The sequence below is a fragment of the Gymnoscopelus braueri genome (genome assembly GCF_963280865.1).
Source record: "Gymnoscopelus braueri genome assembly, chromosome: 2".
Lineage (NCBI taxonomy): Eukaryota > Metazoa > Chordata > Actinopteri > Myctophiformes > Myctophidae > Gymnoscopelus > Gymnoscopelus braueri.
In genome coordinates, this window is record NC_137604.1 from 44,291,803 (window position 1) to 44,315,481 (window position 23,679).

The 23,679-nt window shown below is 44.9% G+C and overlaps 1 protein-coding gene across 3 annotated transcripts in view; it reads right to left on the reverse strand.

Moving 5' to 3' along the window:
* LOC308075092 (protein kinase C alpha type-like) overlaps positions 1–23,679 on the reverse strand; it is a 184,179-nt gene that overhangs the window by 22,659 nt on the left and 137,841 nt on the right. For all 3 annotated transcript variants that reach the window (XR_013932157.1, XM_080414714.1, XM_080414713.1), the window contains 4 exons: positions 19,104–19,166; positions 18,089–18,227; positions 4,021–4,101; positions 2,493–2,600 (listed from right to left, as the gene is read on the reverse strand). Coding sequence is in view for 2 of the 3 variants with exons in the window: in XM_080414714.1 (XP_080270840.1) it covers positions 2,493–2,600; positions 4,021–4,101; positions 18,089–18,227; positions 19,104–19,166 (391 nt within the window). In the remaining variant the exon portion in view is untranslated. The remainder of the gene's footprint in view (positions 1–2,492; positions 2,601–4,020; positions 4,102–18,088; positions 18,228–19,103; positions 19,167–23,679) is intronic.

The window sequence follows — 23,679 nt, forward strand, 5'->3', positions numbered from 1 at the left end:
AATATCAACAAGGTTTAGAATTAAACGGTGTGTAAAACCAAGTGTTGACTGACGTCAACATAAACAACAACCTCCTTTACGGTAATGTTGTAACGCGGCTGGCTTAGAGTCTATCGTCATGCAATGTATTTATTATAATTCATCTCTATATAATTTGTTTTGCTTTATATGGTCTAGCTCATATTGAATTAAATGTTGGCGTAAATCTATTATCATGTTAGACACACGCCAAGTGAGCAGCACAGCTTAAGCTCCGCGAATCATTAATCCCTGACTCATTATTTGATTATACCCCCCCCCCCCCCCCCAGTCCCCCGTTGTCGAACGTAAATCGATTTTTGGTGCAGAAGCTTCGACAGCCAAAAAAAAAAGCTTAGAACTCAAGGTCAGCTCTATAAAATACAACATCATAACACATTGTCAGTACTGCCTCTTAGAGCCTGCCGGTACTGTCAACTGACTCAACTACTTACCAACACACCCTTGTCCAGCACATGAACATCACCGTCATGTAGAGGCATTGTTAAAGAACCTGACAACTGGTGTCACAGAAGACCTCTGCAGTGTGCACAGGGCAGGCCATAAGACATAACTGCCATTGAACTGCCATAGAGGTAAACTAGACCAACAGCACAGTTCTTCACACGCACGCACGCACGCACGCACGCACGCACGCACGTATGCACGCAATGTGAACGCACGCACGGGCCCATTGCTGACAGTTTGAAACCAGGTGTGAATCCAGCCGCAGACACAGTTTGGGGTGGAAAGGAAAGCAAATTTGCTACCTTCTGTCTATTTTTACACATCTTTCTGTTCACACGGCTGTCTCTGACCGGTGTCAAAGGATTAGAGTGCAAACAGAAAGCCTGTAGAAATGTCATGGATGGCTGGCTATTGGTATAGTGTACCAGGATGTCAATCAATCTACCCGTTTTTAATTTAGTGTCCTGAATGCTGGTTTGTTATAGTCAAATCGCCCACTCTTTCAGTGTTTCAGAGTACCAGTATGTGTGTGTCTCTGCCTCTCTCTCTCTCCCCCTCTCCTGTCTCTGCAGACCAAACATGTGGACATCCAAAACAGAAACAGTAGGTGGGTGACTGATTGGGAGTACAGATGGGGGTGTTGAACTGAACATGTTCACACACACACACACACACACACACACACACACACACACACACACACACACACACACACACACACACACACACACACACACACACACACACACACACACACACACACACACACACACACACACACACACACACACACACACACAGAGATCTCCGGTTCTGCCTTCGGCCTAGCTGTGATATAGCCGCTATACTCTTTGCTGTCATGTCTTTTCTATTCTATTTATCAGTTGCTCGATTTCTGAAAACTTTTGTGACAGACATGAGATAAGATAAGAGCTACATTATGGTGTACGTCAAAGATTATATTCAGCAACACACAATATAATGAAAAGGAGACAAAAAGATGCCATTCAGGGAAGCTTAAACAATTCTGATGGAAAAATACAATAGTATCTCTTGTGTTGTCTAATTCCCTCTCTCTCTCTCTCTCTCTCTAGGACAGATTTATATAATGATAAATATGGGAAAGAGACAGCCAGCCAGCGTGGAGTGAGGGCATGAGAAACATTGATGTGTCATTTCCCAGACAGGCATTGTATAAAGGGGCCCAGGGGCCATTCAGGGATATATATTGAAGCTTGTCCCTTCCCTCACCTAAAACATTAATTTCACTGATCTCAGGAGGATGTTACAATGTACAGTCTAAATGTTAATGTGAAGCAGGAGGGGAGGTCCTCTTCCTGGCAAGAGCATCTGGGGGGAAAACTGTGTTTACTGTTAATTACGAAAATTACGAATGGGTGTATAAGGTCACTGCTGAAATGGAATTTATGGATTTCTGAATACTTGAAGGACTGTATAATGCTGTAAAGAAATATAGCTTTCCGTGTCCTGAATACTTTTCCTTTCCATGTTCTGTTTGAGTTTATTTCTAGGGTATAAAAAGAGTACAAAGAGTACAAATCACTGGGTCCTTGTAGTTACTTCTTCTCTGCTTAAAGAACCAACTTTAGATATCCATACTTTTTGAACAAAACTTGCTTGTATAAAACTGTTTTTTTTTAAAGTAAAATAAATTAAAAACTGTTAACACTCTTGGAGACTGAATGCATGCTTCCTTGCAGGAGCAAATTTGGGGGAAGGCAATAAGTGTAAATGGCAACGTAAATATTTTCCGAAGGAGACGAGATGGTTAGACAGAAATACAAACTCAGGGAAGAAAGGTAAAATACTGGAATGTTTTCCCACCTGGTTTGACACAAAAATTATGACATTACTTCAACTAACATAAAGTGAACTTTTATTTTGGCAGAATATGATCATTTACAGTACATTCACCCCCCATCATGCAATCCACACAACCAGACCGGCTGCTGCTGTTGACAGCTGTTGAAAGGATTCCTACTCACCCCTTTGCAGATGGAGACAGCTTCTTTGGACAAGGACTTGGGGTAGGACACATTGTGCTCCATGATTGACTGGAACAACTCATCTTCATCCTCGCCATCAAACGGAGGCTACGGAAGGAGGGAAGAAAAGTGGAAAAAAATTGTTTCAGCAGTAAATATATAAATATAATTATATATTAGAAAACATGCAGAATATGGTATGCCTGCCATAAAACAGCTAAGAGGGTTGGAAGCCCTCCGCTCCGCCCCGGGCGTCCTATGCCGTTGTAACAGTCATGGTAAACCACAGCCTCTTATTGCTTTATTGAGTGTACAATATAAAAGTGGACACACAAGGGTCCTTTCATACACTCTGAGAGGACCCTTGAAGGTGATGAGAACAACAAATGAGAAGAATAAGACAGTGGACAGATAGAAAGAAAGAGGCACGAGGGATCAAACAGAGAATGGCAAAGAAGGGGGGAGAGAGAGAGAGAGAGCAGAAACATAGTTACAGTAAGTATGTGGACGGACTGTAACTGTGAGGAAGTCAACAGTGACCGGTGAAAAGTGGAATCATTTGTACCGAGACGTTTCAGCAGAAGGCTGAAGTGGGCTTCTCATCACCAACCATAATGTGACTGTTGTGACAGTCCGCAAAACGTATTATTCCTAATTTCCACTCCACCAGCCCCGGCTTAGAAATAGGTCATCTGTCTTGAGCCCTCTTTTCTCTGATTTACCACACTGGAGGAAGTGTGTGTCAACGTGTGCCGAACCGAGAAACACGTCATCGCACCCGGATGAGCAGAACTAAAATCTAAAGTTATGGTGAGCGTGTGTGCATGTACTTCTTAAAGTATTGCTGCTCTCCGATTTCTGACAAAATGTATTGTTCACCCTTGTGGTGGTGCTGAATATAAACTACCGTAATTTCCGGACTGTAAGCCGCTACTTATTTCCCGTGCTTTGAACCCTGCGGCCTATTAAATGGTGCGGCTAATCTATGGATTTTTACAGCTAACGGTCACTAGGGGACCTTCTAAATCTATGGATTTCACACCTGTGGCTTATAGTCCAGTGCGGCTTGTATATGCACACATTTGTTTTTTTCCCTAAATTTGGCTGGTGCGGCTTATATTCAGGTGAGCCTTATACTACGGACATTGCGGTAAACTTTGCATGTCAGCTGCCTCAAAGCCAAACCTTTTCAAAACAATAGGTTACTTTAGTGATAACATGAGTGTGGTGTCTCCAGTATGGTGAGACACCTCGCTCATATGTTATCAGAGAGCCATGGGTTACGAAAGTAACCTATTGTTCTATTTCAACCACTCGTCTCTGTGTATCATATGGATAGCGCCCCCTGGCATTATCCTCAGTAATGATACTAATGCTTCTGAGAACTAAGAGATCATTAGTTGAGTACATATTGGTCTTGGAGGGTGTGGGTGGCCAAAATGTGAATAATATTCACATGACCTTATGACTGTCAAGGTGTGTGTGTGTGTGTGTGTGTGTGTGTGTGTGTGTGTGTGTGTGCACTCACCTGCCCTGCCAGCATTTCGTAGAGCAACACGCCATATGCCCACCAGTCTACAGATCGCGCATATGGCTGATAAGCAATGATCTGTGAAGACAGGGAGATATAATCATCAGCTGTGTATTGGAAGATCTTCAACTGTTGCAGTCTCAGGCCCAAATAGAAAGGTGCACCTTTCACTTTGAGCACAGAGCACTTCATGAGCATGTTAAAATAAAATAAAAAATAATATTTTTTTAGTCTCTGAGTAAGGAGTCTTCCATAAAAGTTTATGTAGAGTCTTTTTCTGCCAGTTTTCCTTTGTTTTTGAGACCACCAGGCGCAACAGTTTACACTGTACTTTTGGGGATATAATGACAATGTTTTGGTGTTGGGTGTGATGAGTACAGTATGACATGGCACGGGCAAAGGGGGGAAGGGATATAATAAATAAATAAATAACGTTTATATCACCAGTCAATCTAAGGTTGCAATTTGAAGTGTGTCTTCAAATTTTTGCTGTTGCCGCACTCACTTTGCTTTACAGGAATCGAATACTGTATGGAAAATGAAGCTGTCTTGCAATTGAAAAACCCATTATGTATTCATTTATTTTAGAAAAATGCTGGATTTCAGCATTATTTAAGATATCATTAATAAACAATTTGTAATGACTTCAAATCTGTACCTTTCTTCCCTCCCCCAATATAGATCCCCTTGAACAATGAACTACACTAGAAAAGGTCCCTGTCACTGTAAACTCCCACAGCTGGCCTCTATACAGTCACATCATTGCACCAGTGAAGAGTTTCACAAGAGCGTTAAACAAGTGCAAAAGAACATGCTAAACACACATAGGCCCAGCAGTTTGAGAGATTAGCCCCAGATTCAGACTGGCCTCTGAGTACTCTGATAATGGAATGGGTACTGCACTAAACAGCACAATCTTTCCATAATATTATTTGAGGACCACAACATCTTGACACAAAACCAAGGACAAAACGAGAAAGCTGCGCTCAGTATCAATCATCTTATGATTGACTGGGGCGGTCACACTAATGGTACTTGCCTGCATTTTTTTAAACACAATTTATCTCTACTAGGCCAAAGGCAAAGGGGAGGAATATGTTTTCGCACCAGTTTGTCTGTCCTGAGCTAATCTTGCAAACCAGTGCACCGATCACCGCTGTATTTCTTGTGCATGCTATCAGTAACATATTTTCACGTGGTCCAATTTGACCAAGGTGGAGTACTCCTGGGAAGACTCACTTTTGAGCAGAGCAAAAAGAAAACGTATTTGGATGGAAATATTTTCCGTCCAAAATGTGTTCATCCTACAGTCACAATACTGAAATATCAGTGTTATATCTATTGACATAGAATATGCTATTATGAACTGTAGTCGCTACCAAAGGGAAAGGGATAGCATGGTGGATGTGCTGAGGGAGGGAACTTTTAAAAAATATAATTAATGCTGCAGAGGATAACACAGAAGTATACTTTGTGAGATTTATAAAAGAAAACCGGTTTGCGGGATATAATGTAAGTAGGTCGCACACTGATAAACAGAAGGGGGGTGGTAATGCAACACATAAAGCACCATAAATCCCTGTAAAAAGAAGATACAAAAATGATGAGAGCTGCAGTCAGTCAAGGGTGAAGGAAGTGAACGAAAGCGGCGGCACGAAGCAAAACACAACGCACGTGGAGCTGACGACGAGTACATCAGATAGCAGGAGTATTGCACAACGGGTAGGGCATGTATTCCGACTTGCATCGTACCCGACGTGCACGCATGTACTATGCAAACCTAACTCCACATGTAACTAGTGGAGCCTGTCAACCATGCACCACCGTATTATAACTTATAGAACATCATAGCCTACAAAAAAAAGTGCTATTCTGACTGCTGCTGCTAAAATAAAAAGTGAAATAAATGACTGAATCCCAGATCAGGATTATACCTGTTAAGCAGTTAGTATCTAGGATCTTAGGATCCACATGGGAACGGTGTGGTCTCGGATTTCATGTGACCAGCCTGTGATGTAAGTTATCTATGACATTTCTATGACGTATGACTCAGCTGGATCAGAGCCCCATTGACTTCAATGTTATAAAGTTTAAGTTAAATATTAGAAAAGTATCAAATGTGAAAAGATTGTGGAGGTACTTCTGTGGCCTACTGGCAGTGCGTACAATACATTTGGCACTGATAAGTCAAGCCATTTGTGAGAGTACTGTACTATAGCTCAGACAAACACCAACCCCCTCTTATAGACAGCCCCCGTCCTGCACCCCCTGCAGCTAGCTCTGCGGGGGGTGCAGAGCCACGGCGTAAAAAAGGTTAACAGAAATAAAAACAAATAAAAGTCTTCTGGTACTCAGAGGTAGTGTAAGTTAAACTTTATACCCCTTAAGCAGCGAGTATCAGCTTATTCTCATGGGCAAAGAAAAAACAAGACGGGTTTGGTTTCCCTGTGGATCTCTGTTACTGTATGTTGATGATGGTCAGTCCTGCCCAAATATGGAGGGATGGGACAGCACAGCAGTGAATCTGAGATCATGAATTCACAAAATGTGGGGAAAAAAAGAAAGAAAAGAAAACGTTGACAGGTCCTGATGGAACCGGCAGTTGTCCAAAATCCCAGATCCGACCGATATGTCCATATATAGGCATATATGAAGATCCGGTTGTCCAGAGCCGCCGAACCGACCGACATGCCAATATATGGGCATATCGGTCGGATCAGTATATGCTCATATATGGGCATATTGGTCGGATCAGTATACGCTCATATATGGGCATATCGGTCGGATCATCAGTATATGCCATATATGCCCTTATGAGCATATACTGTTGTCATATACTGATGACATGAGGGATTTCCATATATGGGCATAAAGGGAACGAGGACAGACAGACGGTACAACGGGTATTGCATTAACCTGGTGCGGAATTCCCAACTTGTCATCATTCCCGACACATTCCCGATCAACTTCAAACTCGCCGTGGGTCACCGAGGACCCGGGGTAGTGGAGTTACTTGGTGTGAAGTCAGTCGGATTGGTAGTTAAAAAAAGTTATTGATAAATCTGCAAATCCCCATATATGGTCGGATCAGCGGTTGGGATCTCCATATATGGGCATAAAAGGGACACAGACAGACATACGTGTGTTGTGACGTGTGTGGAGATCACTGATGTCACCAATGTGACGTCATAGTACTGACATCATAGGCTGGCCTCCAAGTACTATCGTTCTGTGATCCTTTTATGCCCATGTCACCAATATGACATCATACATAGGCTGGCTTCCAAGTATTGTGATAATGGGTATTGCACTGTACTAAGTACTCTGACAGTGGGTACAATGGGTATGGCATAAGTGAAGGGGAATGCGTTCAAATATGGAGTTCCACACGGCTCCAGACTTGGCCCCTCTGATAACGGTATTGTACTAATAGTCTATTAGTATTAGGATTAGGGATTATAAATTATATCTAGTGCAAGGTTGTATGGAGCTTGATGTGATCTCATGACTGCGTGATCATAACATGGACATACTGATATCAGCTGATTGGGGGGCCTGGGCCTCCATGGAAGGTGTATTTGCGAGGGCTGGCCTGATGGTGCCCGGGGTGGGGCCGGCGGTGGTGCTGTTGTATGCCACAGGAGTCACCAGGACAGGGGTGGTGGGTGTCTGCCGGTATTGGCGCAAGGCAGGAAGGGTTTTCTTGAGGAAGGGAATGAGTTTGGGGTGATGAGGGATTTCCAGCTCAGCATAGAGACGAGTGGCGAATTCATCTGGCTCAATCTTAGCATCGAGTAGGTCCCGCACCAGGTCTTTTACATTCTCGTAGGTTTTCTGGATGTAATGTGTGGATGAAAAGTTGATCATCTTAGTCAGATAGTCCTTGCATTTTTGCACATCGTCCTCTGGGGTTGTGATGGAGGGGGTGGGGACTGCTGTACCACTCGTCTGTCCTGGTGATGTCATCTGTACAGTCTGGGCCATTCCAGGCACCTGACTGGGCACACATACTTGGACGGTGGCATTAGGTCCCAGGGTCATGTAGACTGGCTGGGTCTGTTGAGCTTTCGCCTGGGCCATCCCCATATCACCGGTTTTCAGCAGAAACACACCAGGAGGTCTCAGCCCGGCTGTCTGGGGAGTAGCTGTCCGGGGGATGTTGGCGACTATTTGGCCCTGTTGGGCTAGGACATTCTGCTTTGGTGCCATCATCAGCTGGCCAGTGGTCGCAACAGGCAGTTGAGGTACAGCAGTCCTTGTAGGGCTCACAACAGGCCTTGGGGGAATCTTTACTGTCTGGCCTTGTTGGGTTTTCTGGAGCTGGGCATATAAGTGCTGTGGTATCAAATGCAGATTGCCATCCTCTGTTCTCACAAACATGCCAGGATGTGCAGCAGGGTTCAGCTGAGGTGCAGCGGTCCTCACATGGCTTGCAGCAAGCCCCGGTGTCTGCTGTTGGACTGAGGTACCCATTACAGGTAGCTGACCAGCTACATTTACCAACTTTGCACTGGCACCAGGCTGGTTGGGCATTTTGAACGTAGTGGATGCTGGGGAACCTGTGTCTTGTGTATCCAGGGGAGTGACCACCCTGTTGTTCTGGGATACACTGGACAAGGAGCAAGGTTGCCTTTTCAATACAAAATCAGTGGACTGGGCCTCTACTGCAAGTTCGAGAAGCCTGGCCATAAGTGTTTCACTCTTGTTTTTACTGCAAAGTATTTCAAAGGTGTGAGAATAAAGTGTTTCTGATTCCGAATCCTTTCTGGAAGCCACTGAAGATTGGGGCATGGGAACGTTGCGCTGTAAGTCCATGGACATGATGATATGTCCTTGTGGCTGCTGCTCCACAGTCCCTCTTTGATCACACAGTTTCCCTGAGATCCACCAGGGACTTTGAACACAGTTTCCCTCAGAAGCTGACTGACAGAACCACCCGGCTCTGCTCTTCTTACTACGGAATATCAATACAATATGAAGACTAGATGCCTTTTATAACTACCAATATATGTTTCAACCGGCCAATTAAGTTGCTAAAATATTTCTCATCCTCCTTTTAAAGACACCAGGTCACGCTTGGTGACGCAAGTTGAGACTTGTGTCAGTGGGTTCCATATACGGTAATATGGCTTCCTTTCCACGCTTTGTGACCTAAGTTTGGATTTGTGTTGATTGCTTCATAATGGTAATATGGCTCCATATATGGTAATATAGCAGCCAGCCACATATGCGAAATGATGCAAAATGATGCGAAATGATGTGAGTGTCCCACGAATGACGTGGGACACCCGCATCATTTGATGATGAAATTGATGGACATTCCTTGCGTATTACACACACGGACACAGGCCTGCATCAATAAAGTAAACATTAACAAATGAGATATAACCTCGCATCACCAGGCGGCGTAAACTAGAGCGGATGTTGATATAGCTTGTGCTCTTCAAAAATGATTCCCCTCGGTCATCGATAACATGATCTGATACGTCTTCAATGCCCAAATTTGGACAATTAAATATTTCAAAAAGTATGGGCTCCAAGGCACCTAGGCTCCAAAGTAGCCTGACAGCACGTCGCGGGTTCGAGTCCCGATCTCGACGGCCTTTGCTGCACTCCCCATCTCCTGTCAACCTATCCTATTCTTCTATCAATAAAAGGCATAAAAACCTGTGTACCTGTGATTTTGAAAAATCGTGAATGCAAATCTTTAAATATATATTTTTTAAAGTGAACATTTGTCAAATATTTTGTTCCAGGGACCCCCAGAAGCACAGATTTGAGATACAATTGTTCTCTTTATAAAATATATATTCAAAGATTTTTCTAAAATAGCAGATCTACAAGCTCATAGCGCAGCACTCAGTGCCGCGCTATGAACTTGTATATCTGCTATTTTTTAATAGCCAAATAAATCTAAAATGACAGAGATGCTTCCCCTGATTGAATGGGTTAAAGCTGCCTTGAAAAGACCTATTCTCTCAGGCTTATGGCAACTAGTTTTCTTTGGTTGTTTGGTTGTTGGTTATTTATTGTTTTTGATGTAAAGCGCCCTTGGGTTCATGAAAGGCGCTATATAAATTCAAGCTATTAATATTATTACACTGCGACTTGTGTGTGTGTGCGTGTATATATATATTTATATATATATGAAATACTTATTAATTAAATAATTTCTTTATTTGGAATTTTCAGTTTAACACACACACACACACACACACACACACACACACACACACACACACACACACACACACACACACACACACACACACACACACACACACACACACACACACACACACACACACACACACACACACACACAGTGACACCTGTCAACGACTCTTCCTAAGGTGTTTAATCATGCTATAAATTTGCCAGTCATACCCACTCTGTGGAACGCCTGAATTACCACCATTTCAGATTTGTGAATACAGATCTGCAAGTGATCTGTCCACCGGCATATATTTCCTCCCGCTCAACTGCTGCTGTGATAGGGGGAGGCAGACAAAACAAGTGAGGTATTTCTGAGGAGCGCTATCAATTAAACATAAGCACTTATGTCAAGGACTTAAGTGGAGCTAAGGGGTAAGCTGTGTCGTTTTCTTTTTCTTTTCTTTTAAGCTAGACCAGGAGTGTGTGTTTGCGTGTTGTCACTGAGATCTAGCATGAACAATTTTGATTATGAAAGTGCATTAAAACATCACTTTATCGTGCAATGTCCTTCACTGTTATTTATCACATTATTCATGCAAAGGATATATACAGTATAATGCATCAAGTCAAGATTAAAATTTTGACTTGAGTACACCCCTATTCAAGCACATCACCATACTTTCAGCCACAGAGTAACCTGACACTCAGCCTGAATTCTCATTTTGTTTAACATAAGCGATTCAGGGGCTGGAACCCAAGCCCCCAGAACCGCAGAGGATTATTGAAGCCACTGAAGCCTAGTGGCCAAATCTGATATTGCAAGATTTCCGCATTTATATTAAAGTATAAAGTATTGATGAGCTTGCAAGATGTATGGAGAATCGAAAGGACTGGAGACGCCCCTGGAGACGGCGCCTATATGACTACATGTGACTATGTAAAGTTATACATTTTATTTATAGAGCGCTTTTCAGGGAACTCAAAGGCCATAATCTATGAACTGTAACCCTCAGGAATGACACATTGAAAAAATAATTCATGGGTTATATTAACCCTTTAAAGTTATTTCAATGGGTACAGTGGGCTATAATCTTAACATAAAAAAAAAAAAAAAAAGTTTAAAATATAACCCCCCATAATGAAATCAAGTCATTTTAAGGCAAAAAAAAAAAAAACAGTTAGAAGCTGTAATCACTTTTTAGCTTGTGTAAAACTGCATTTTATGTGTTTTAGGCCTACTGACACTAAAGATATTTAAACTGGTAAAAAGGACTGGTGAAATAATGCAGAGTCCTTAGGATGACTGCAAAAGAGATAGTTTCTTTAGACACAACTATGTTTATCACGTTGAACAATATTAGACAAACCAAACACATAAAAACATCAGAAACAATAGTACTGTAGTGTTTTTATTGCCTCGCACTGCAATCGAACCCCTAACTCCCGCTCAACAACCCACACATGCAACCCACTGCGCTTGCAAGTTTTTTTGGGGGGGGTTGGCTATTGCCTATAATCATGTAAATGTTTTGCCCGATTGTTGGGATACATAAGATTAGAGAGGCTGCTTTAGGCAATTGTAAACGTTTCCATGCACGCTATAATGTCACCAGAGAGCAGGGGATACCATACACATTTAAGCAGCAAAACTAAAAACTGACGTTATAAACTCGACAGGAGAGAGGAAATTCCAGGGGACACATACATCTAACCTTTTTTAAGTGTAGAACAAGAACAAGAACATCAATTAATATTAAGAGCTATGTTGATCGGCGACGTCTGGGGAATGGGAATATAAATGATCAATGAAATTACGCTGCTGTGCCTTGAGCATAAATGAGCACAGCGTCCCTCAACAGACGCACGCACCTATCATTTCTGCTTTTCATCTTTACTAGAACGTTAGGATAGCCTACTTCAGAAAGAATAATTTAATTCACTTTGTCGCTCAACAAACGGCAGAAGTGGACGTTTCAAAGCATGAGTTGACACAGTTTTGCCTTTGGGATGCTTGAGAAATAGGAGGTGTGGTGTGAACGTACGTGTGAAGAGTGTTATTTGTGTGTGTCTCACGCGAAATGGCAGCTCTGGCTCAACGCATTACACGTCACTGTCACAACACAACACTCATGTTCAACAATTGAGGTGTGCGCTAAGCACTTCATTCTTCATCCTATGATGAAATAGAGGAAAAGGATGTTATGCACGTTAGACGAGCGGTTATGGAAAGAAACAAAACTCACACAGAAAATATCAGTATCAATATATTTTCAATATAGAAAAGCATTCTCTCCGCAACTTAGGACTGCGCCTTATGCCGGATGCGACCTAGTTCTTAACAGTGATGGCACCCCTGACACTCTGATTGGTTTTATTAATGTAACGCCCTAAACACACCTATGAATAATTCAGTGCCCGTAGCGCCGAGCACAATGGATAGTGCCTGGGCGCTACGGACATTTTAGCATCCTGTAGATAGGAACATTACACTGGACATACCCCCATGGCGCAAGTTAAGACCATATGGCGCAAGTTAAAGGAGAATTCCGGACAAATTAAGTGTTATCTTTCATGTCTCGTTACTCACCTAGCGACGTAAAAAGTGGCGTTCTTTTTTTCCATATATTCCCCTGTCGTCATTTTTTAAACACCCTCCGTTGTTATAATGGGAGCGTGGGGTAGTGAAGTTCGTCTATTATAACCGACGCAATGTTATTTTTTTCTCTACTACGATTCATTGTAGAGTCTCATGATAGTCAAACATGCGCTGAAAATTCCTGCGAGCCTGCCGTTAATGGCGAACGATTTAACACTGGTTGCTTGTTTCCAGAATCTGGCAACACGAGTTGCCAGGTTCTGGAAAGAAACAAGCATCCAGTGTTAAATCGTTCGCCATTAACGGCAGGCTCGCAGGAATTTTCAGCGCATGTTTGACTATCATGAGACTCTACAATGAATCGTAGTAGAGAAAAAAATAACATTGCGTCGGTTATAATAGACGAACTTCACTACCCCACGCTCCCATTATAACAACGGAGGGTGTTTAAAAAATGACGACAGGGGAATATATGGAAAAAAAGAACGCCACTTTTTACGTCGCTAGGTGAGTAACGAGACATGAAAGATAACACTTAATTTGTCCGGAATTCTCCTTTAAGACCATAAGAGTACTTGGAAGCCAAATCTATATGTGGATGAAGAACACTACACACTTCACACAAAACACTGCTCTTAACCCGCATATTCCTATTCCTCTGGGTAAGCACTTTGCTAGCACTAGCAAGCAAAGGATGGAAAGCTTTAATCCTGGGCTGTAGTGACAGATCCCTGATGGAAGAGGGGAAGCCCTCATCTCTTATGATGCCTCATGCTTTTTAATTAGCGTGTGGGTCAAAGGCTCAGTGGGGGAGTCCCTGAGCGTGCCTGTTAAAAGCCAGCTCGCTGGAGGAGCTGTGCCGACCTTGAGGCTAGCCTCAAAGTGGCAAACGCAATGAAACAAGCAGCCTGGTCAAAAGATTAACCTTACGGTCTCTCCGGACATGAAATGAAGGTTGAATTTGGGTCAGGTGTAAAAAAATAATAAAAACTCTGAAAAAGATATGTCTGCATCGTGACTATGTGCAACAGTGAAGGCACTGAGTCACGTGTTACGTTATTTGAGAGAAATCTATGCATTTTACTGTTATTTCTGACCAATACATATGTCTTATGCTTGAGTAAACAAAACCCCAATAAAGCAAATGGTTAAATAATGATTTTAACATCGGAAGGGGGAGGGGAGTGAGTTTGAGGGAGAGTGGAATGCCATACACCAGATACATGAAAGGACAGGTGATTGTCTACAATCCTAATAGTGACTTATTTGTAGATAGGCAAATAACAGCTCTTCTTACTTGGACACCAAGGACACTTAATGTTCAAAATGAAGGAGCGGTGCATCCCCCGTGCCCCACCACGTTTAGGAAAGATAGCCTGAAAAGGCTAGCATTACATCTTACCTGTTCATTTATGGAGTAATAGTTTTTGAGACTGATTAATGCGTAAATATTAATTGATGGTGGCTGGTATATGGAATGGTGACCTATGCCCTGAGGTCCAGGAACCCCCAATGTGGAGAGTACCTGCGCTGGCACAGGTATGGCATTCGTGCATCGGATTTCTTTCCGAGGTTCCAAATTGTGGCATAATGACATGATATTTGATCCATGTCAAGTATGAATGAAGGCATAAAGAATATAGTCTTCACGTTTTCCTATCATTTGTATATTTATTCTAAAGTGGAAATTGATCATCTGCATTCTAAGCCTGTGAATGAGAGAGTGGCTAATGGCACTTTTCCACTGCATTGTACTAGCTCAACTTGACTTGACTCCATTCACCTTTTTGGGTCAGATTGGTCAGAGAATATTGACACTATAGTGTCATTGCGTCATGATGAACTCGCCGATAAACGCATGGAAGCTTCCAAATATCGTTAACAAACTTTTAAACCAGCAGCTGTAAATATTCAATCAACATTGAGCAAATGCATGGCCTATTTCTCACCTAAAGGTTTATAAGAAACTATATATTGTAGGCGAAATAGATTGATTCCAGCCAGTGCTCTCTTACACGGATAGTTGGACATCGCTATGACAACCAGCTACACTGAAGGAGTACTATCATAGTGGAAAACAACGTTCCTGGAAGCAAAAGCGAGTAGCATATGTGGAGTCGAGCCGGTACCATACAATGGAAAAATGGCATTCGAGATTATGTTTAGATCAGTTTCACGTTACGTTACAGCGCACAGTCCTAACGTGACACTGCTGTGACACTGCTGTCCTTGCAGCCCATCGCCCGTTGGCAGACGTGCCACTGGACGGACATTAAACAGAATGCTGACATGGTGACCTGTGCACATAACCTGTGTCTTTGTGTATAATCACGTTTCTGTGTGTGTGCCATAGATTATCTAAAGAGAAAGGATGATGAGGGTGATGGGGACAGACAAGCATGACCCCCGTCTGCCATTCTCTCCTCTCAATCTATTTCTTCAATACTGAATGAATGCCTGTGGCCAGTTCAACACTGCTGACTCATTCCAGCTTTGTGTGTGTGTGTGTGTGTGTGTGTGTGTGTGTGTGTGTGTGTGTGTGTGTGTGTGTGTGTGTGTGTGTGTGTGTGTGTGTGTGTGTGTGTGTGTGTGTGTACGTGTGTGCGTGTGCGAGAGATAGAGTGAGAAAGAGAGACAGATAGCTAAGTGCATCTGAATGTTTTACATGACTGACTTTGCATCCCAATTTTTTTACCAATTGATCTCATGTATTGCTGTGATTAATCGTGATTAATTGCATTTGAATTACATTTTGTCAATAACATTTAAAATCAAGGATATTTAAATTTAGAACCAACCTACCAGCAAAGTAAGGAAGAATCTACACAAAATCAAACACTGGTGTAATGGTGTCTGGAGAAGTGTGCATACTTTAAATTGACCCCAAAACAGCAAGGTGTAAAGAAACAGTGTTAAAAACTCTCACAAACAGTGACATGAACTCTGAATGCTGCCAAACATTTTATTTTCCATGGTTACCGCTCATACTGGCAACAACCATACAAAATAAATATGGTTGTTGTTTAAACACAGTGTGTGGGGGATATATGTGTGTGTTGGCAGCGTGGACATCTCTTTACCATTAGTCCTAATGCTACATGACAGTATTGGATCAGCCTTGTAGCTACTCAAGGCCACACTCTTCAGCTCGCGCACACACACACAAACGCGCACGCTGCGCTTAACGCCGTAACAGACAGCACCCTGATGACCGACTACATTACTGGGTGTTACATGAATATTTTTCATACCTGCTGTGATCGCCACCCCCACAGATGAATGCACGCATTAGGGAGCGCAGTATACATTTGATTAAACCATACAATTTCACCAAGACATTTCTCCAGCACTGAATGTGTCTTTCACACACAAACGCTCACCTAAAGCTGGGCATTAAACAGCCAATGGTCTAATAAACTGCCCACAAAAGGTTTGGGAACTTAACTTCGGTCGATTATTTCTCCCCTTTAACACATTGGGTGCCAAAACCGGGATTCTCCGGTTTTGCAAAGACACGCGTTGAGTGCCATAACCGGAGATCTCCGTGAAATTGTTTTTTTCCTTTTTCCACAAGGGGGGGCTAGCGCAACTTTGGAACCACCCACGGTGCCTCTGAGAAGGAAGGGACAGATGGATCACCGTGCCAAAAAACCTGGCTCCCGTTCGCTCCCATTCTATCTCCTTGATAAAAACCTCCACATCTCCTTAACTTTTTACAGTGTGGAAAACAAGTCATTTTCGATGTGGGATCACTCCGCATTGGCGACTCGAGTGAGAGATGTTATTGTTCCAGGCGAAGGCCAGGACCATCCATCGTCGTGCACGCATCCATTGTTTACATCAGGGTGCTCGACGTGGAGTCTAGAGCTCTAAACAGCACAGCGTTACAAACGATGAGATCTCTGGCACTCAACGTACACTGTTTTAATAAAACTCTGGCACCGAATGTGTTAATAATACCAATTGGTATTGTATTTTATATCATTTTTATCGTTGATTATTCACCTTTACAATGAGGTACAGCTTGTAAGGATCGTGCAATTGTGGAATGGGCAACTCAGATAAAGGTGTAGGTAGCGCCCCCCAAAAATGTGCCAAAATCCCCCAATATGCTTCTCTTGGTAATCGCTCAGGTGTGACTTATTTTCAATAATTACTTGACCAATCCCAATCCTTAGCACTACAATGCAACCACTGTACATATCACTACAGGAATGGTCCCTCTGAATGTCCATAATTATACAACAATTTACCTCCATGTAACACGTCTTAATGTTCTGAAAAGGTCATTCTGAATAATACAAGTGATGGAGAGATATTGAGGAGCAAATTCTGGCAGCTTATTTCCTTTTAGGCACTTTCAAACTGGCGTCCCTATTTTGGACATTTCATTAGAGGCCACAATGTTTAAAATCTTTTTAAAAATGTTGAAAAAATGTGACCCATTGTGAGCTTGCAGAGTTACTATTGTTCAGTCAGCCACTATTTTTTGCAACACCATCGTACAACAAATTATAAAAGGGATGTGGTTAACATTGATGTTGAATAATTTTTTGTATATTGTTGATTATCAAACTTTATGTTGCCCAGCACTAGTAGAAATATTATATAGAAGTAAAAAAATAATAACACTAGTGGATGGTGATGATCCTGCAACACATCCCAGAACAGTTTTCTCCCTCTCAACTCCCTGAAATGTAACAGAGCGAGAGAGAGAGAAAGAGAGTGTGTATCCATCTATGTCATTGTGCATGTGGACATGCATTATATGTGTTATTGGGTGAGTGAGTGCACAATATTGTGTTTGTGCAAGATAGGTGTGTGACAGTGTATTATGTGTATAGATGTGTATGACCCCAGAGGGGTCACATGTAATCAATATCCAACCCACCACACAGCAGAGACCAGCTACAGTACATTAGCCCACAAATAGTTAAAGTATGAATAAGCATTGGCAGGCAGCATCAACAAACAATGATAAAACATTGTGTGTGTGTGTGTGTGTAATGTTGTATAGGGGACACACACGTATGTCTGTCCATTTGCAAGTGTGCGTGTGTGTCTGTGGCAGTGACCGTGATGAAGAGCATGAGGCCACTTAGGTCAAACAGTGCTGACCTCATGTAACAGAACACACACACACACACACACACACACACACACACACACACACACACACACACACACACACACACACACACACACACACACACACACACACACACACACACACACACACACACACACACACACACACACACACACACACACACACACACGCACACGCACACACACAGAGAGTGAGGTCCTTACCTCTGGGGCAATGTAGTCAGGAGTGCCACAAAAGGTGCGTGTGGTCACACCCTCGCCGATGTTCTCTTTACACATGCCAAAGTCAGCAATCTTGATGTGTCCCTCAGCATCCAGCATCACGTTGTCTAGCTTCAGATCCCTGTGAGGACAAGGCTTTTGTTTCATCTACTACACTTGCTATTAGGATTATTACTTCTACACCAAATTTGGAAGAAGACATGGTTTTGACCTCAGCAGGGTAAGTCAGTGGTTCTCAACCTGTCCCACATGATTTTGGGGGGGTCCCTAGATGACAGTAAAGTGACAATTTAAGGACTTTTGGGACCTTTTTAATACCTAAAAAAAAGAGAAAGAAATACCATCACTGCATCAAAAGTAATCAACTAACTATACTATCAAAACTGGTCAAACATTGGCCAAATTGTCATAATATAAGAAAGAAAATGATGAAAATAGCTGACAATGCCTGACAAGCTCACAATGCCTCGCATTGTGAGCTTGTAGATCTGCTATTTTCACAATCTTTATCTGTGGAACCGAGTCAAACTAAATTGAATGCCTCAACCCCAACAATTCCAAGTGCTTGTCAGGGTGGGGGGTCCCCAGATCAAATATAATTATTTTGGGGGGTCACGGCCTGAAAAGGTTGAGAACCACTGGGTAAGTGACTGAAAAATGCTCTTCTTTCCCTTGAGCCAGACACGGCCCTCCAAAGCTACAGTACAGGTTGTGGGCTGTATTGAGCAGCTACCAGGGCAGAATGGAAGTCATGGCATGAGATTGTAGAGGGACAGAAAAAAAAGAGAATGCATGCACAGAGACCTTTCCTGAGATAGAAAAAGAAACACAATCACACATCACCAAACTCTGCGTCCTTTGGCTAATTAGATCTAGTTTTTGCTAAAAGCCAGCCAACTTGTCTTGATTTATCAGAGAAACTGCTCCGTAATATTATAAGTCATTCAATTTGGAGGGCAGTGTACATATGTGATGAATATACACCGTATTGTCCCACCTGTATATGACTCCTTTTTCGTGCAGGAAGAAGAGGCCACAAGCGATCTCTGCTGCATAGAACCTGTAATGACATCCAGAGAAAGCAACGTCAAAACACCTTCACTAGGAAATAGACACAGACACAGACACAGACACAGACACAGACACACACAGACACACACAGACACACACACACACACACACACACACACACACACAGTATGTTTACATAGACACTATAACCTGATAACAACTGTGAATAACCAGATAACGGTCATAGTTTGACTAAAGGGTTTACATCGTTTGCAGTAAACCAATTTCCCCAATAACTCAGGGTTACGGATGTAACCCCGGTTTCTTTAGAATTCGGAGTAACATACTCACTATGGGATATCAGCGCCCCCTGGCGTTGATGCAGAGCTACATACCATAAACTCCCGGGCCATTCATTGGCTGAGAAGGGTATGTCACGTGTCCGGTAGACCGGAAGAGGTATAAAACCTCTTGCGTGACGTGGCTCATCCTCTTTAACACGCTTCCTGCATGCAGATGCACACAAACAGGGGTGTTAGGTGAGTATGTTACTCCGAATTCTAAAGAAACCGGGGTTACATCCGTAACCCTGAGTTTCTTGTCAATTCTCCGTAACATACTCACTATGGGATACATAAACCCCCCTGGGGCTTATAGCCATACCGAATCTCAGGTCCGCACGCCCCCTAGCCATAAGGCCCCGTCCCCCTGGACGTGACCTTCGGCCTCACGGGCGCCCCAGCCCTCCGGGCCGGGGTGCGGTATATAATTGAAAGAAAAGGACCCTGACAGACCAAGTCTGCCTATTCATCTAATGAACAGACACAAGTCTGACCCATAAGTGAAAACAAGGAAACAGGGCCTCCTCCCCTGGAAACCTACCAACGGTGGTTCCGAGGGGACTCAAGAGAAGGAAGGTAGAGAAGGGAAAAAAGGCGGGTTACACAAAAGACCTGCCTAACCTCCCCTACCCTAACTAGAGACAGCCGCTATGTCCAGTACAGCGTGCGCCACTGACGCTGCTGCCACATCCAGGCTGTAGAAAGCCGCAAAAGTCGATGGAGACGACCAGTTTGCGGCCGCGCACACCTCCTGGACCGACATTTCCCTGGAGAGGGCCCAGGAAGTAGCCACGCCTCTAGTAGAGTGAGCCTTCAGTCCTTCTGGAACTGGAGCGCCACTACTGACGTAGGCCAGCCTAATGGCATCCACACTCCATCTAGAAAGCGTCGCCTTAGTCACTGCCTTCCTCCGACCATCTGGGCCGAAGGAGACAAAAAGTTGCGACGACGACCGGCCGACCGCCGTCCTCTGGCAGTAGAGCTTCAACGCCCTCACTGGGCAGAGACAGTGCAGCCGCCTATCCTCTGCCGAAGCGAAATGAGGCGGATGAAAAACTATCAGCTCAACCGGTGTCTGGGTCACCATTCCGTTCTTGGGAACAAACGCCATGTTGGGCTTAACCAAACCCTGCTGTCGTCTCCCAAGAACCCCATGCACTCCGAACTTACTGAGAGCGCATGTATGTCGCTGACCCGTGTAGCTGTAGTGAAAACAACCACAAGAACCGTTTCGAGACTAACGATCTCCAGATCCATAGAGTGAAAAGGCTCGAACGGTGGGAGGCAAAGCGCCCCCAGCACCACCGCCAGGTCCCAGGCCGGGAACAGAGGCCTAGAGACCGGCCTGGCCCGCCTGGCACCGTTCATAAAACTACGCACCAGCGGATGTCGGCCAACCGTCATGTCATCGAAACCCACGTGACAAGCGGAAATGGCCGCCTGGTACACCTTAACCGTCGAGAAAACCAGACCTTGGTTCAATTTGTCCTGCAAGAACATGAGGATGCTGCGTACCGAGGCCCGGAAGGCCTCAACCGGCGGTGACTGACCCAGACACCATGACACGAACAGGTTCCACCTGTCGTCGTACGCAGACCTCGTGGAAAGGGCCCTCGCCCCCTGGATGGTAGCTACCACCTCAGGGGGCAGGCCATAAGAAGTCAAGGTCTCCCCCTCACGGGCCAAGCCCACCGGTCTAGGTCCTGAGGTTGCTTGTGGAAAATTCCGACCCCTGCCTGCCGTAGCAGATCTCTGATCGGGGGGAGGGCCCAGGGCTCGTTGTAGAGGAGAGGATTATTCCTAACCTCCATGCGCCCCACGCCAGTGCCACCAGTGGCACTGACAGTCCGTGGAGTCTGACAAGTTGAGAGGACCAACTCCAGTGACGGGAATGCATAAAGCAGTTCAGTCGGCCATCCTGGCCCAGATCTGGCTTGTTATCTCCGGAGGAGAGGCCAATCTGCGTACCAAAAAATGCCCCTGGACAACAGAGTCGCTCCACTGTTCAGGAGGCCCGGTACCTGTGAGGCCCTGGTTGACGTAAGGCGCGCGTCGCACCACAGCGTCAGATCGCCAGCTAGCCTGTCCAACACTGGAGAGGCCAGGCCTCCCTGCTTTTTGGCATAACACACGGTCGTGGTGTTGTCGGTTCCGATCAGGACATGACAACCTCAGGTGGACGGGGCTCCAAGAGCCCACATCCACCTCCGGGGAAAAAAGGTCACACGTGGGGCTTGTCCAAACGAAACAGGTGTAAGGCCGAAGTCATGAGACCCGTCGCCTGCACGCATAGCCTGTATGTGACTTGTCGCCTCACGCGAGAAGACCCTAGGCCGAAACGCTGTCTATCCCGCCCGGGACAGACGCGCCGTGAGCCTGGTCTAGCCCAGCGAGATCCCCTATGAAGGTGGTCTGCTGAGACGGGACCAAGACGCTCGACGGACGGTGACGGTGAAAAACCCCTCGACGTCAAGTGGGGAAACGGCCACGTCTGTGTGCCGCGCCACCTCCTGACTGTGGTGGATAGAAAGGAACGTGGAAATAAGCATTGAAAACAATGCTGGTCCACCCATCTCCTTAACGCACCGTCCGCAGAGAGGGTCATACACCAGCACAACTACAGTGTGTTGTCGTTGATCAGGGGAGCTGACCAGTACAACCACAGTGTGTCACTGCTGTACTGACAAAACCCCTACACACACAGTGTACCACTGAAGTACCGGGATAGTAAAACAGTTCCGGACTGCAAACTCTCCAACAAGCTGCCTCAGCAAGCGAGTCAGGAGGGGCTCTGATGTCACCCAGTGCGGACAACGCACACGTTTCCAACTGGACCGGTGATGTCGCCACGTGATCCAGCGGACCCGCACATGCGGGGCCGTTAGAGACCGTGGAAGGGTAGCGGTGGAAGGTGGCCACCGTGGTGTTGCTTTAGCGGGGCTGGCTATGCGCTGCACCAAAAAACAACACTGCAATGTGTTGTTGTTAGTGAGGCCAGTTAGCCACCAATCGAAGCAACAGTAGCCTGACTGGAGGTTCTGCAAACCTAGCAGCTAACAAGCTAGTCAAGGCTAAATCACCATGGGCCAAGAAACGTTGAGATCCGTTTCCAAGGGAACCGGTTTTTTGTGTGTGCGTTGCCATGGGGACCAAAGACGCTACTACTGGTGCTAGCAGCGCTAACCCTGTGTGCGTTGCCATGGGGACCAGCGACGCTGCCACTGCCGCCAGCGGTGCTAACCCTGAGGTGACCGCTCGAGGCAGTAGAGGTACTAACGGTCCGTTAGGACCCGGCGGGGTCACGTGACCGGTCACGGGGACCTTGCCTGACGTCAGCATCCGGTTTGTCCGCCAGCGCAGCCTGTCTGTTTCCATGGAAACCAACGGCGCTGTCACTCTGACAAACGGGGCCGTCCGAAGTAAGCCTACCTTGGCCGTCGCCCTCTCGTCTGAGCCCAAAGGCTCCGGACGGAGCGTCGACAAAGTCGTCCTCCCCTTAGGGAGTGCTTTGTCGCTCGTTAGTGGCGAACGAGGCCTGTAGTCCGTGAGGCGGTACGGCAAAGGGGGCATCTGTCCCTCCAAAATGGCGGAGACAGAGGTCCGCTCTTTGACCCAAGTATTTATTGAGACCCTTCAGATTCAGAATGGGTCGTACCCCCCCCCCCTTCTTTTCCACCAGAAAATATTACGAATAGAAAACCAGTTGGTTCCGATTCATAGATAGTTCTCTGACTATGTTACTCTGAATTCTAAGGAAACCGGGGTTACAACGTAACCTCGCGTTTCTTGACAAATTCTTCGTAACATACTCACTATGGAGAGAGAGTGAACCCCCTCTCTCAGAGACATGGTTGCCTTACCCTCTGCATGAGAGGAACAACACCGTGTCCGACATAGGAGATTATATGCATAAGAGCACGTGGAAAACACACCAGTACAACCACAATGTGTTGTTGCGGATCAGGGGAGTTGATCAGTACAATCACAGTGTGTCACTGCTGTACTGAAAAACCCTGTACACACACAGTGTAACGCTGATGTACTGGGATAGTAAACAGAAGTATCGGAAGTAATTCTTTAATAGCGCCCAAGCTCAAGAGGAAGGAGACTTCCTCCCTCAGAGTATTGGCTGCTGGACCCCTTGCACGGGAAAACAATACTTTTCCTGTCACGGGGGGATTTGTGGAGAAATGCAGCCTGAAACCCTTTAGTATTGTGAGC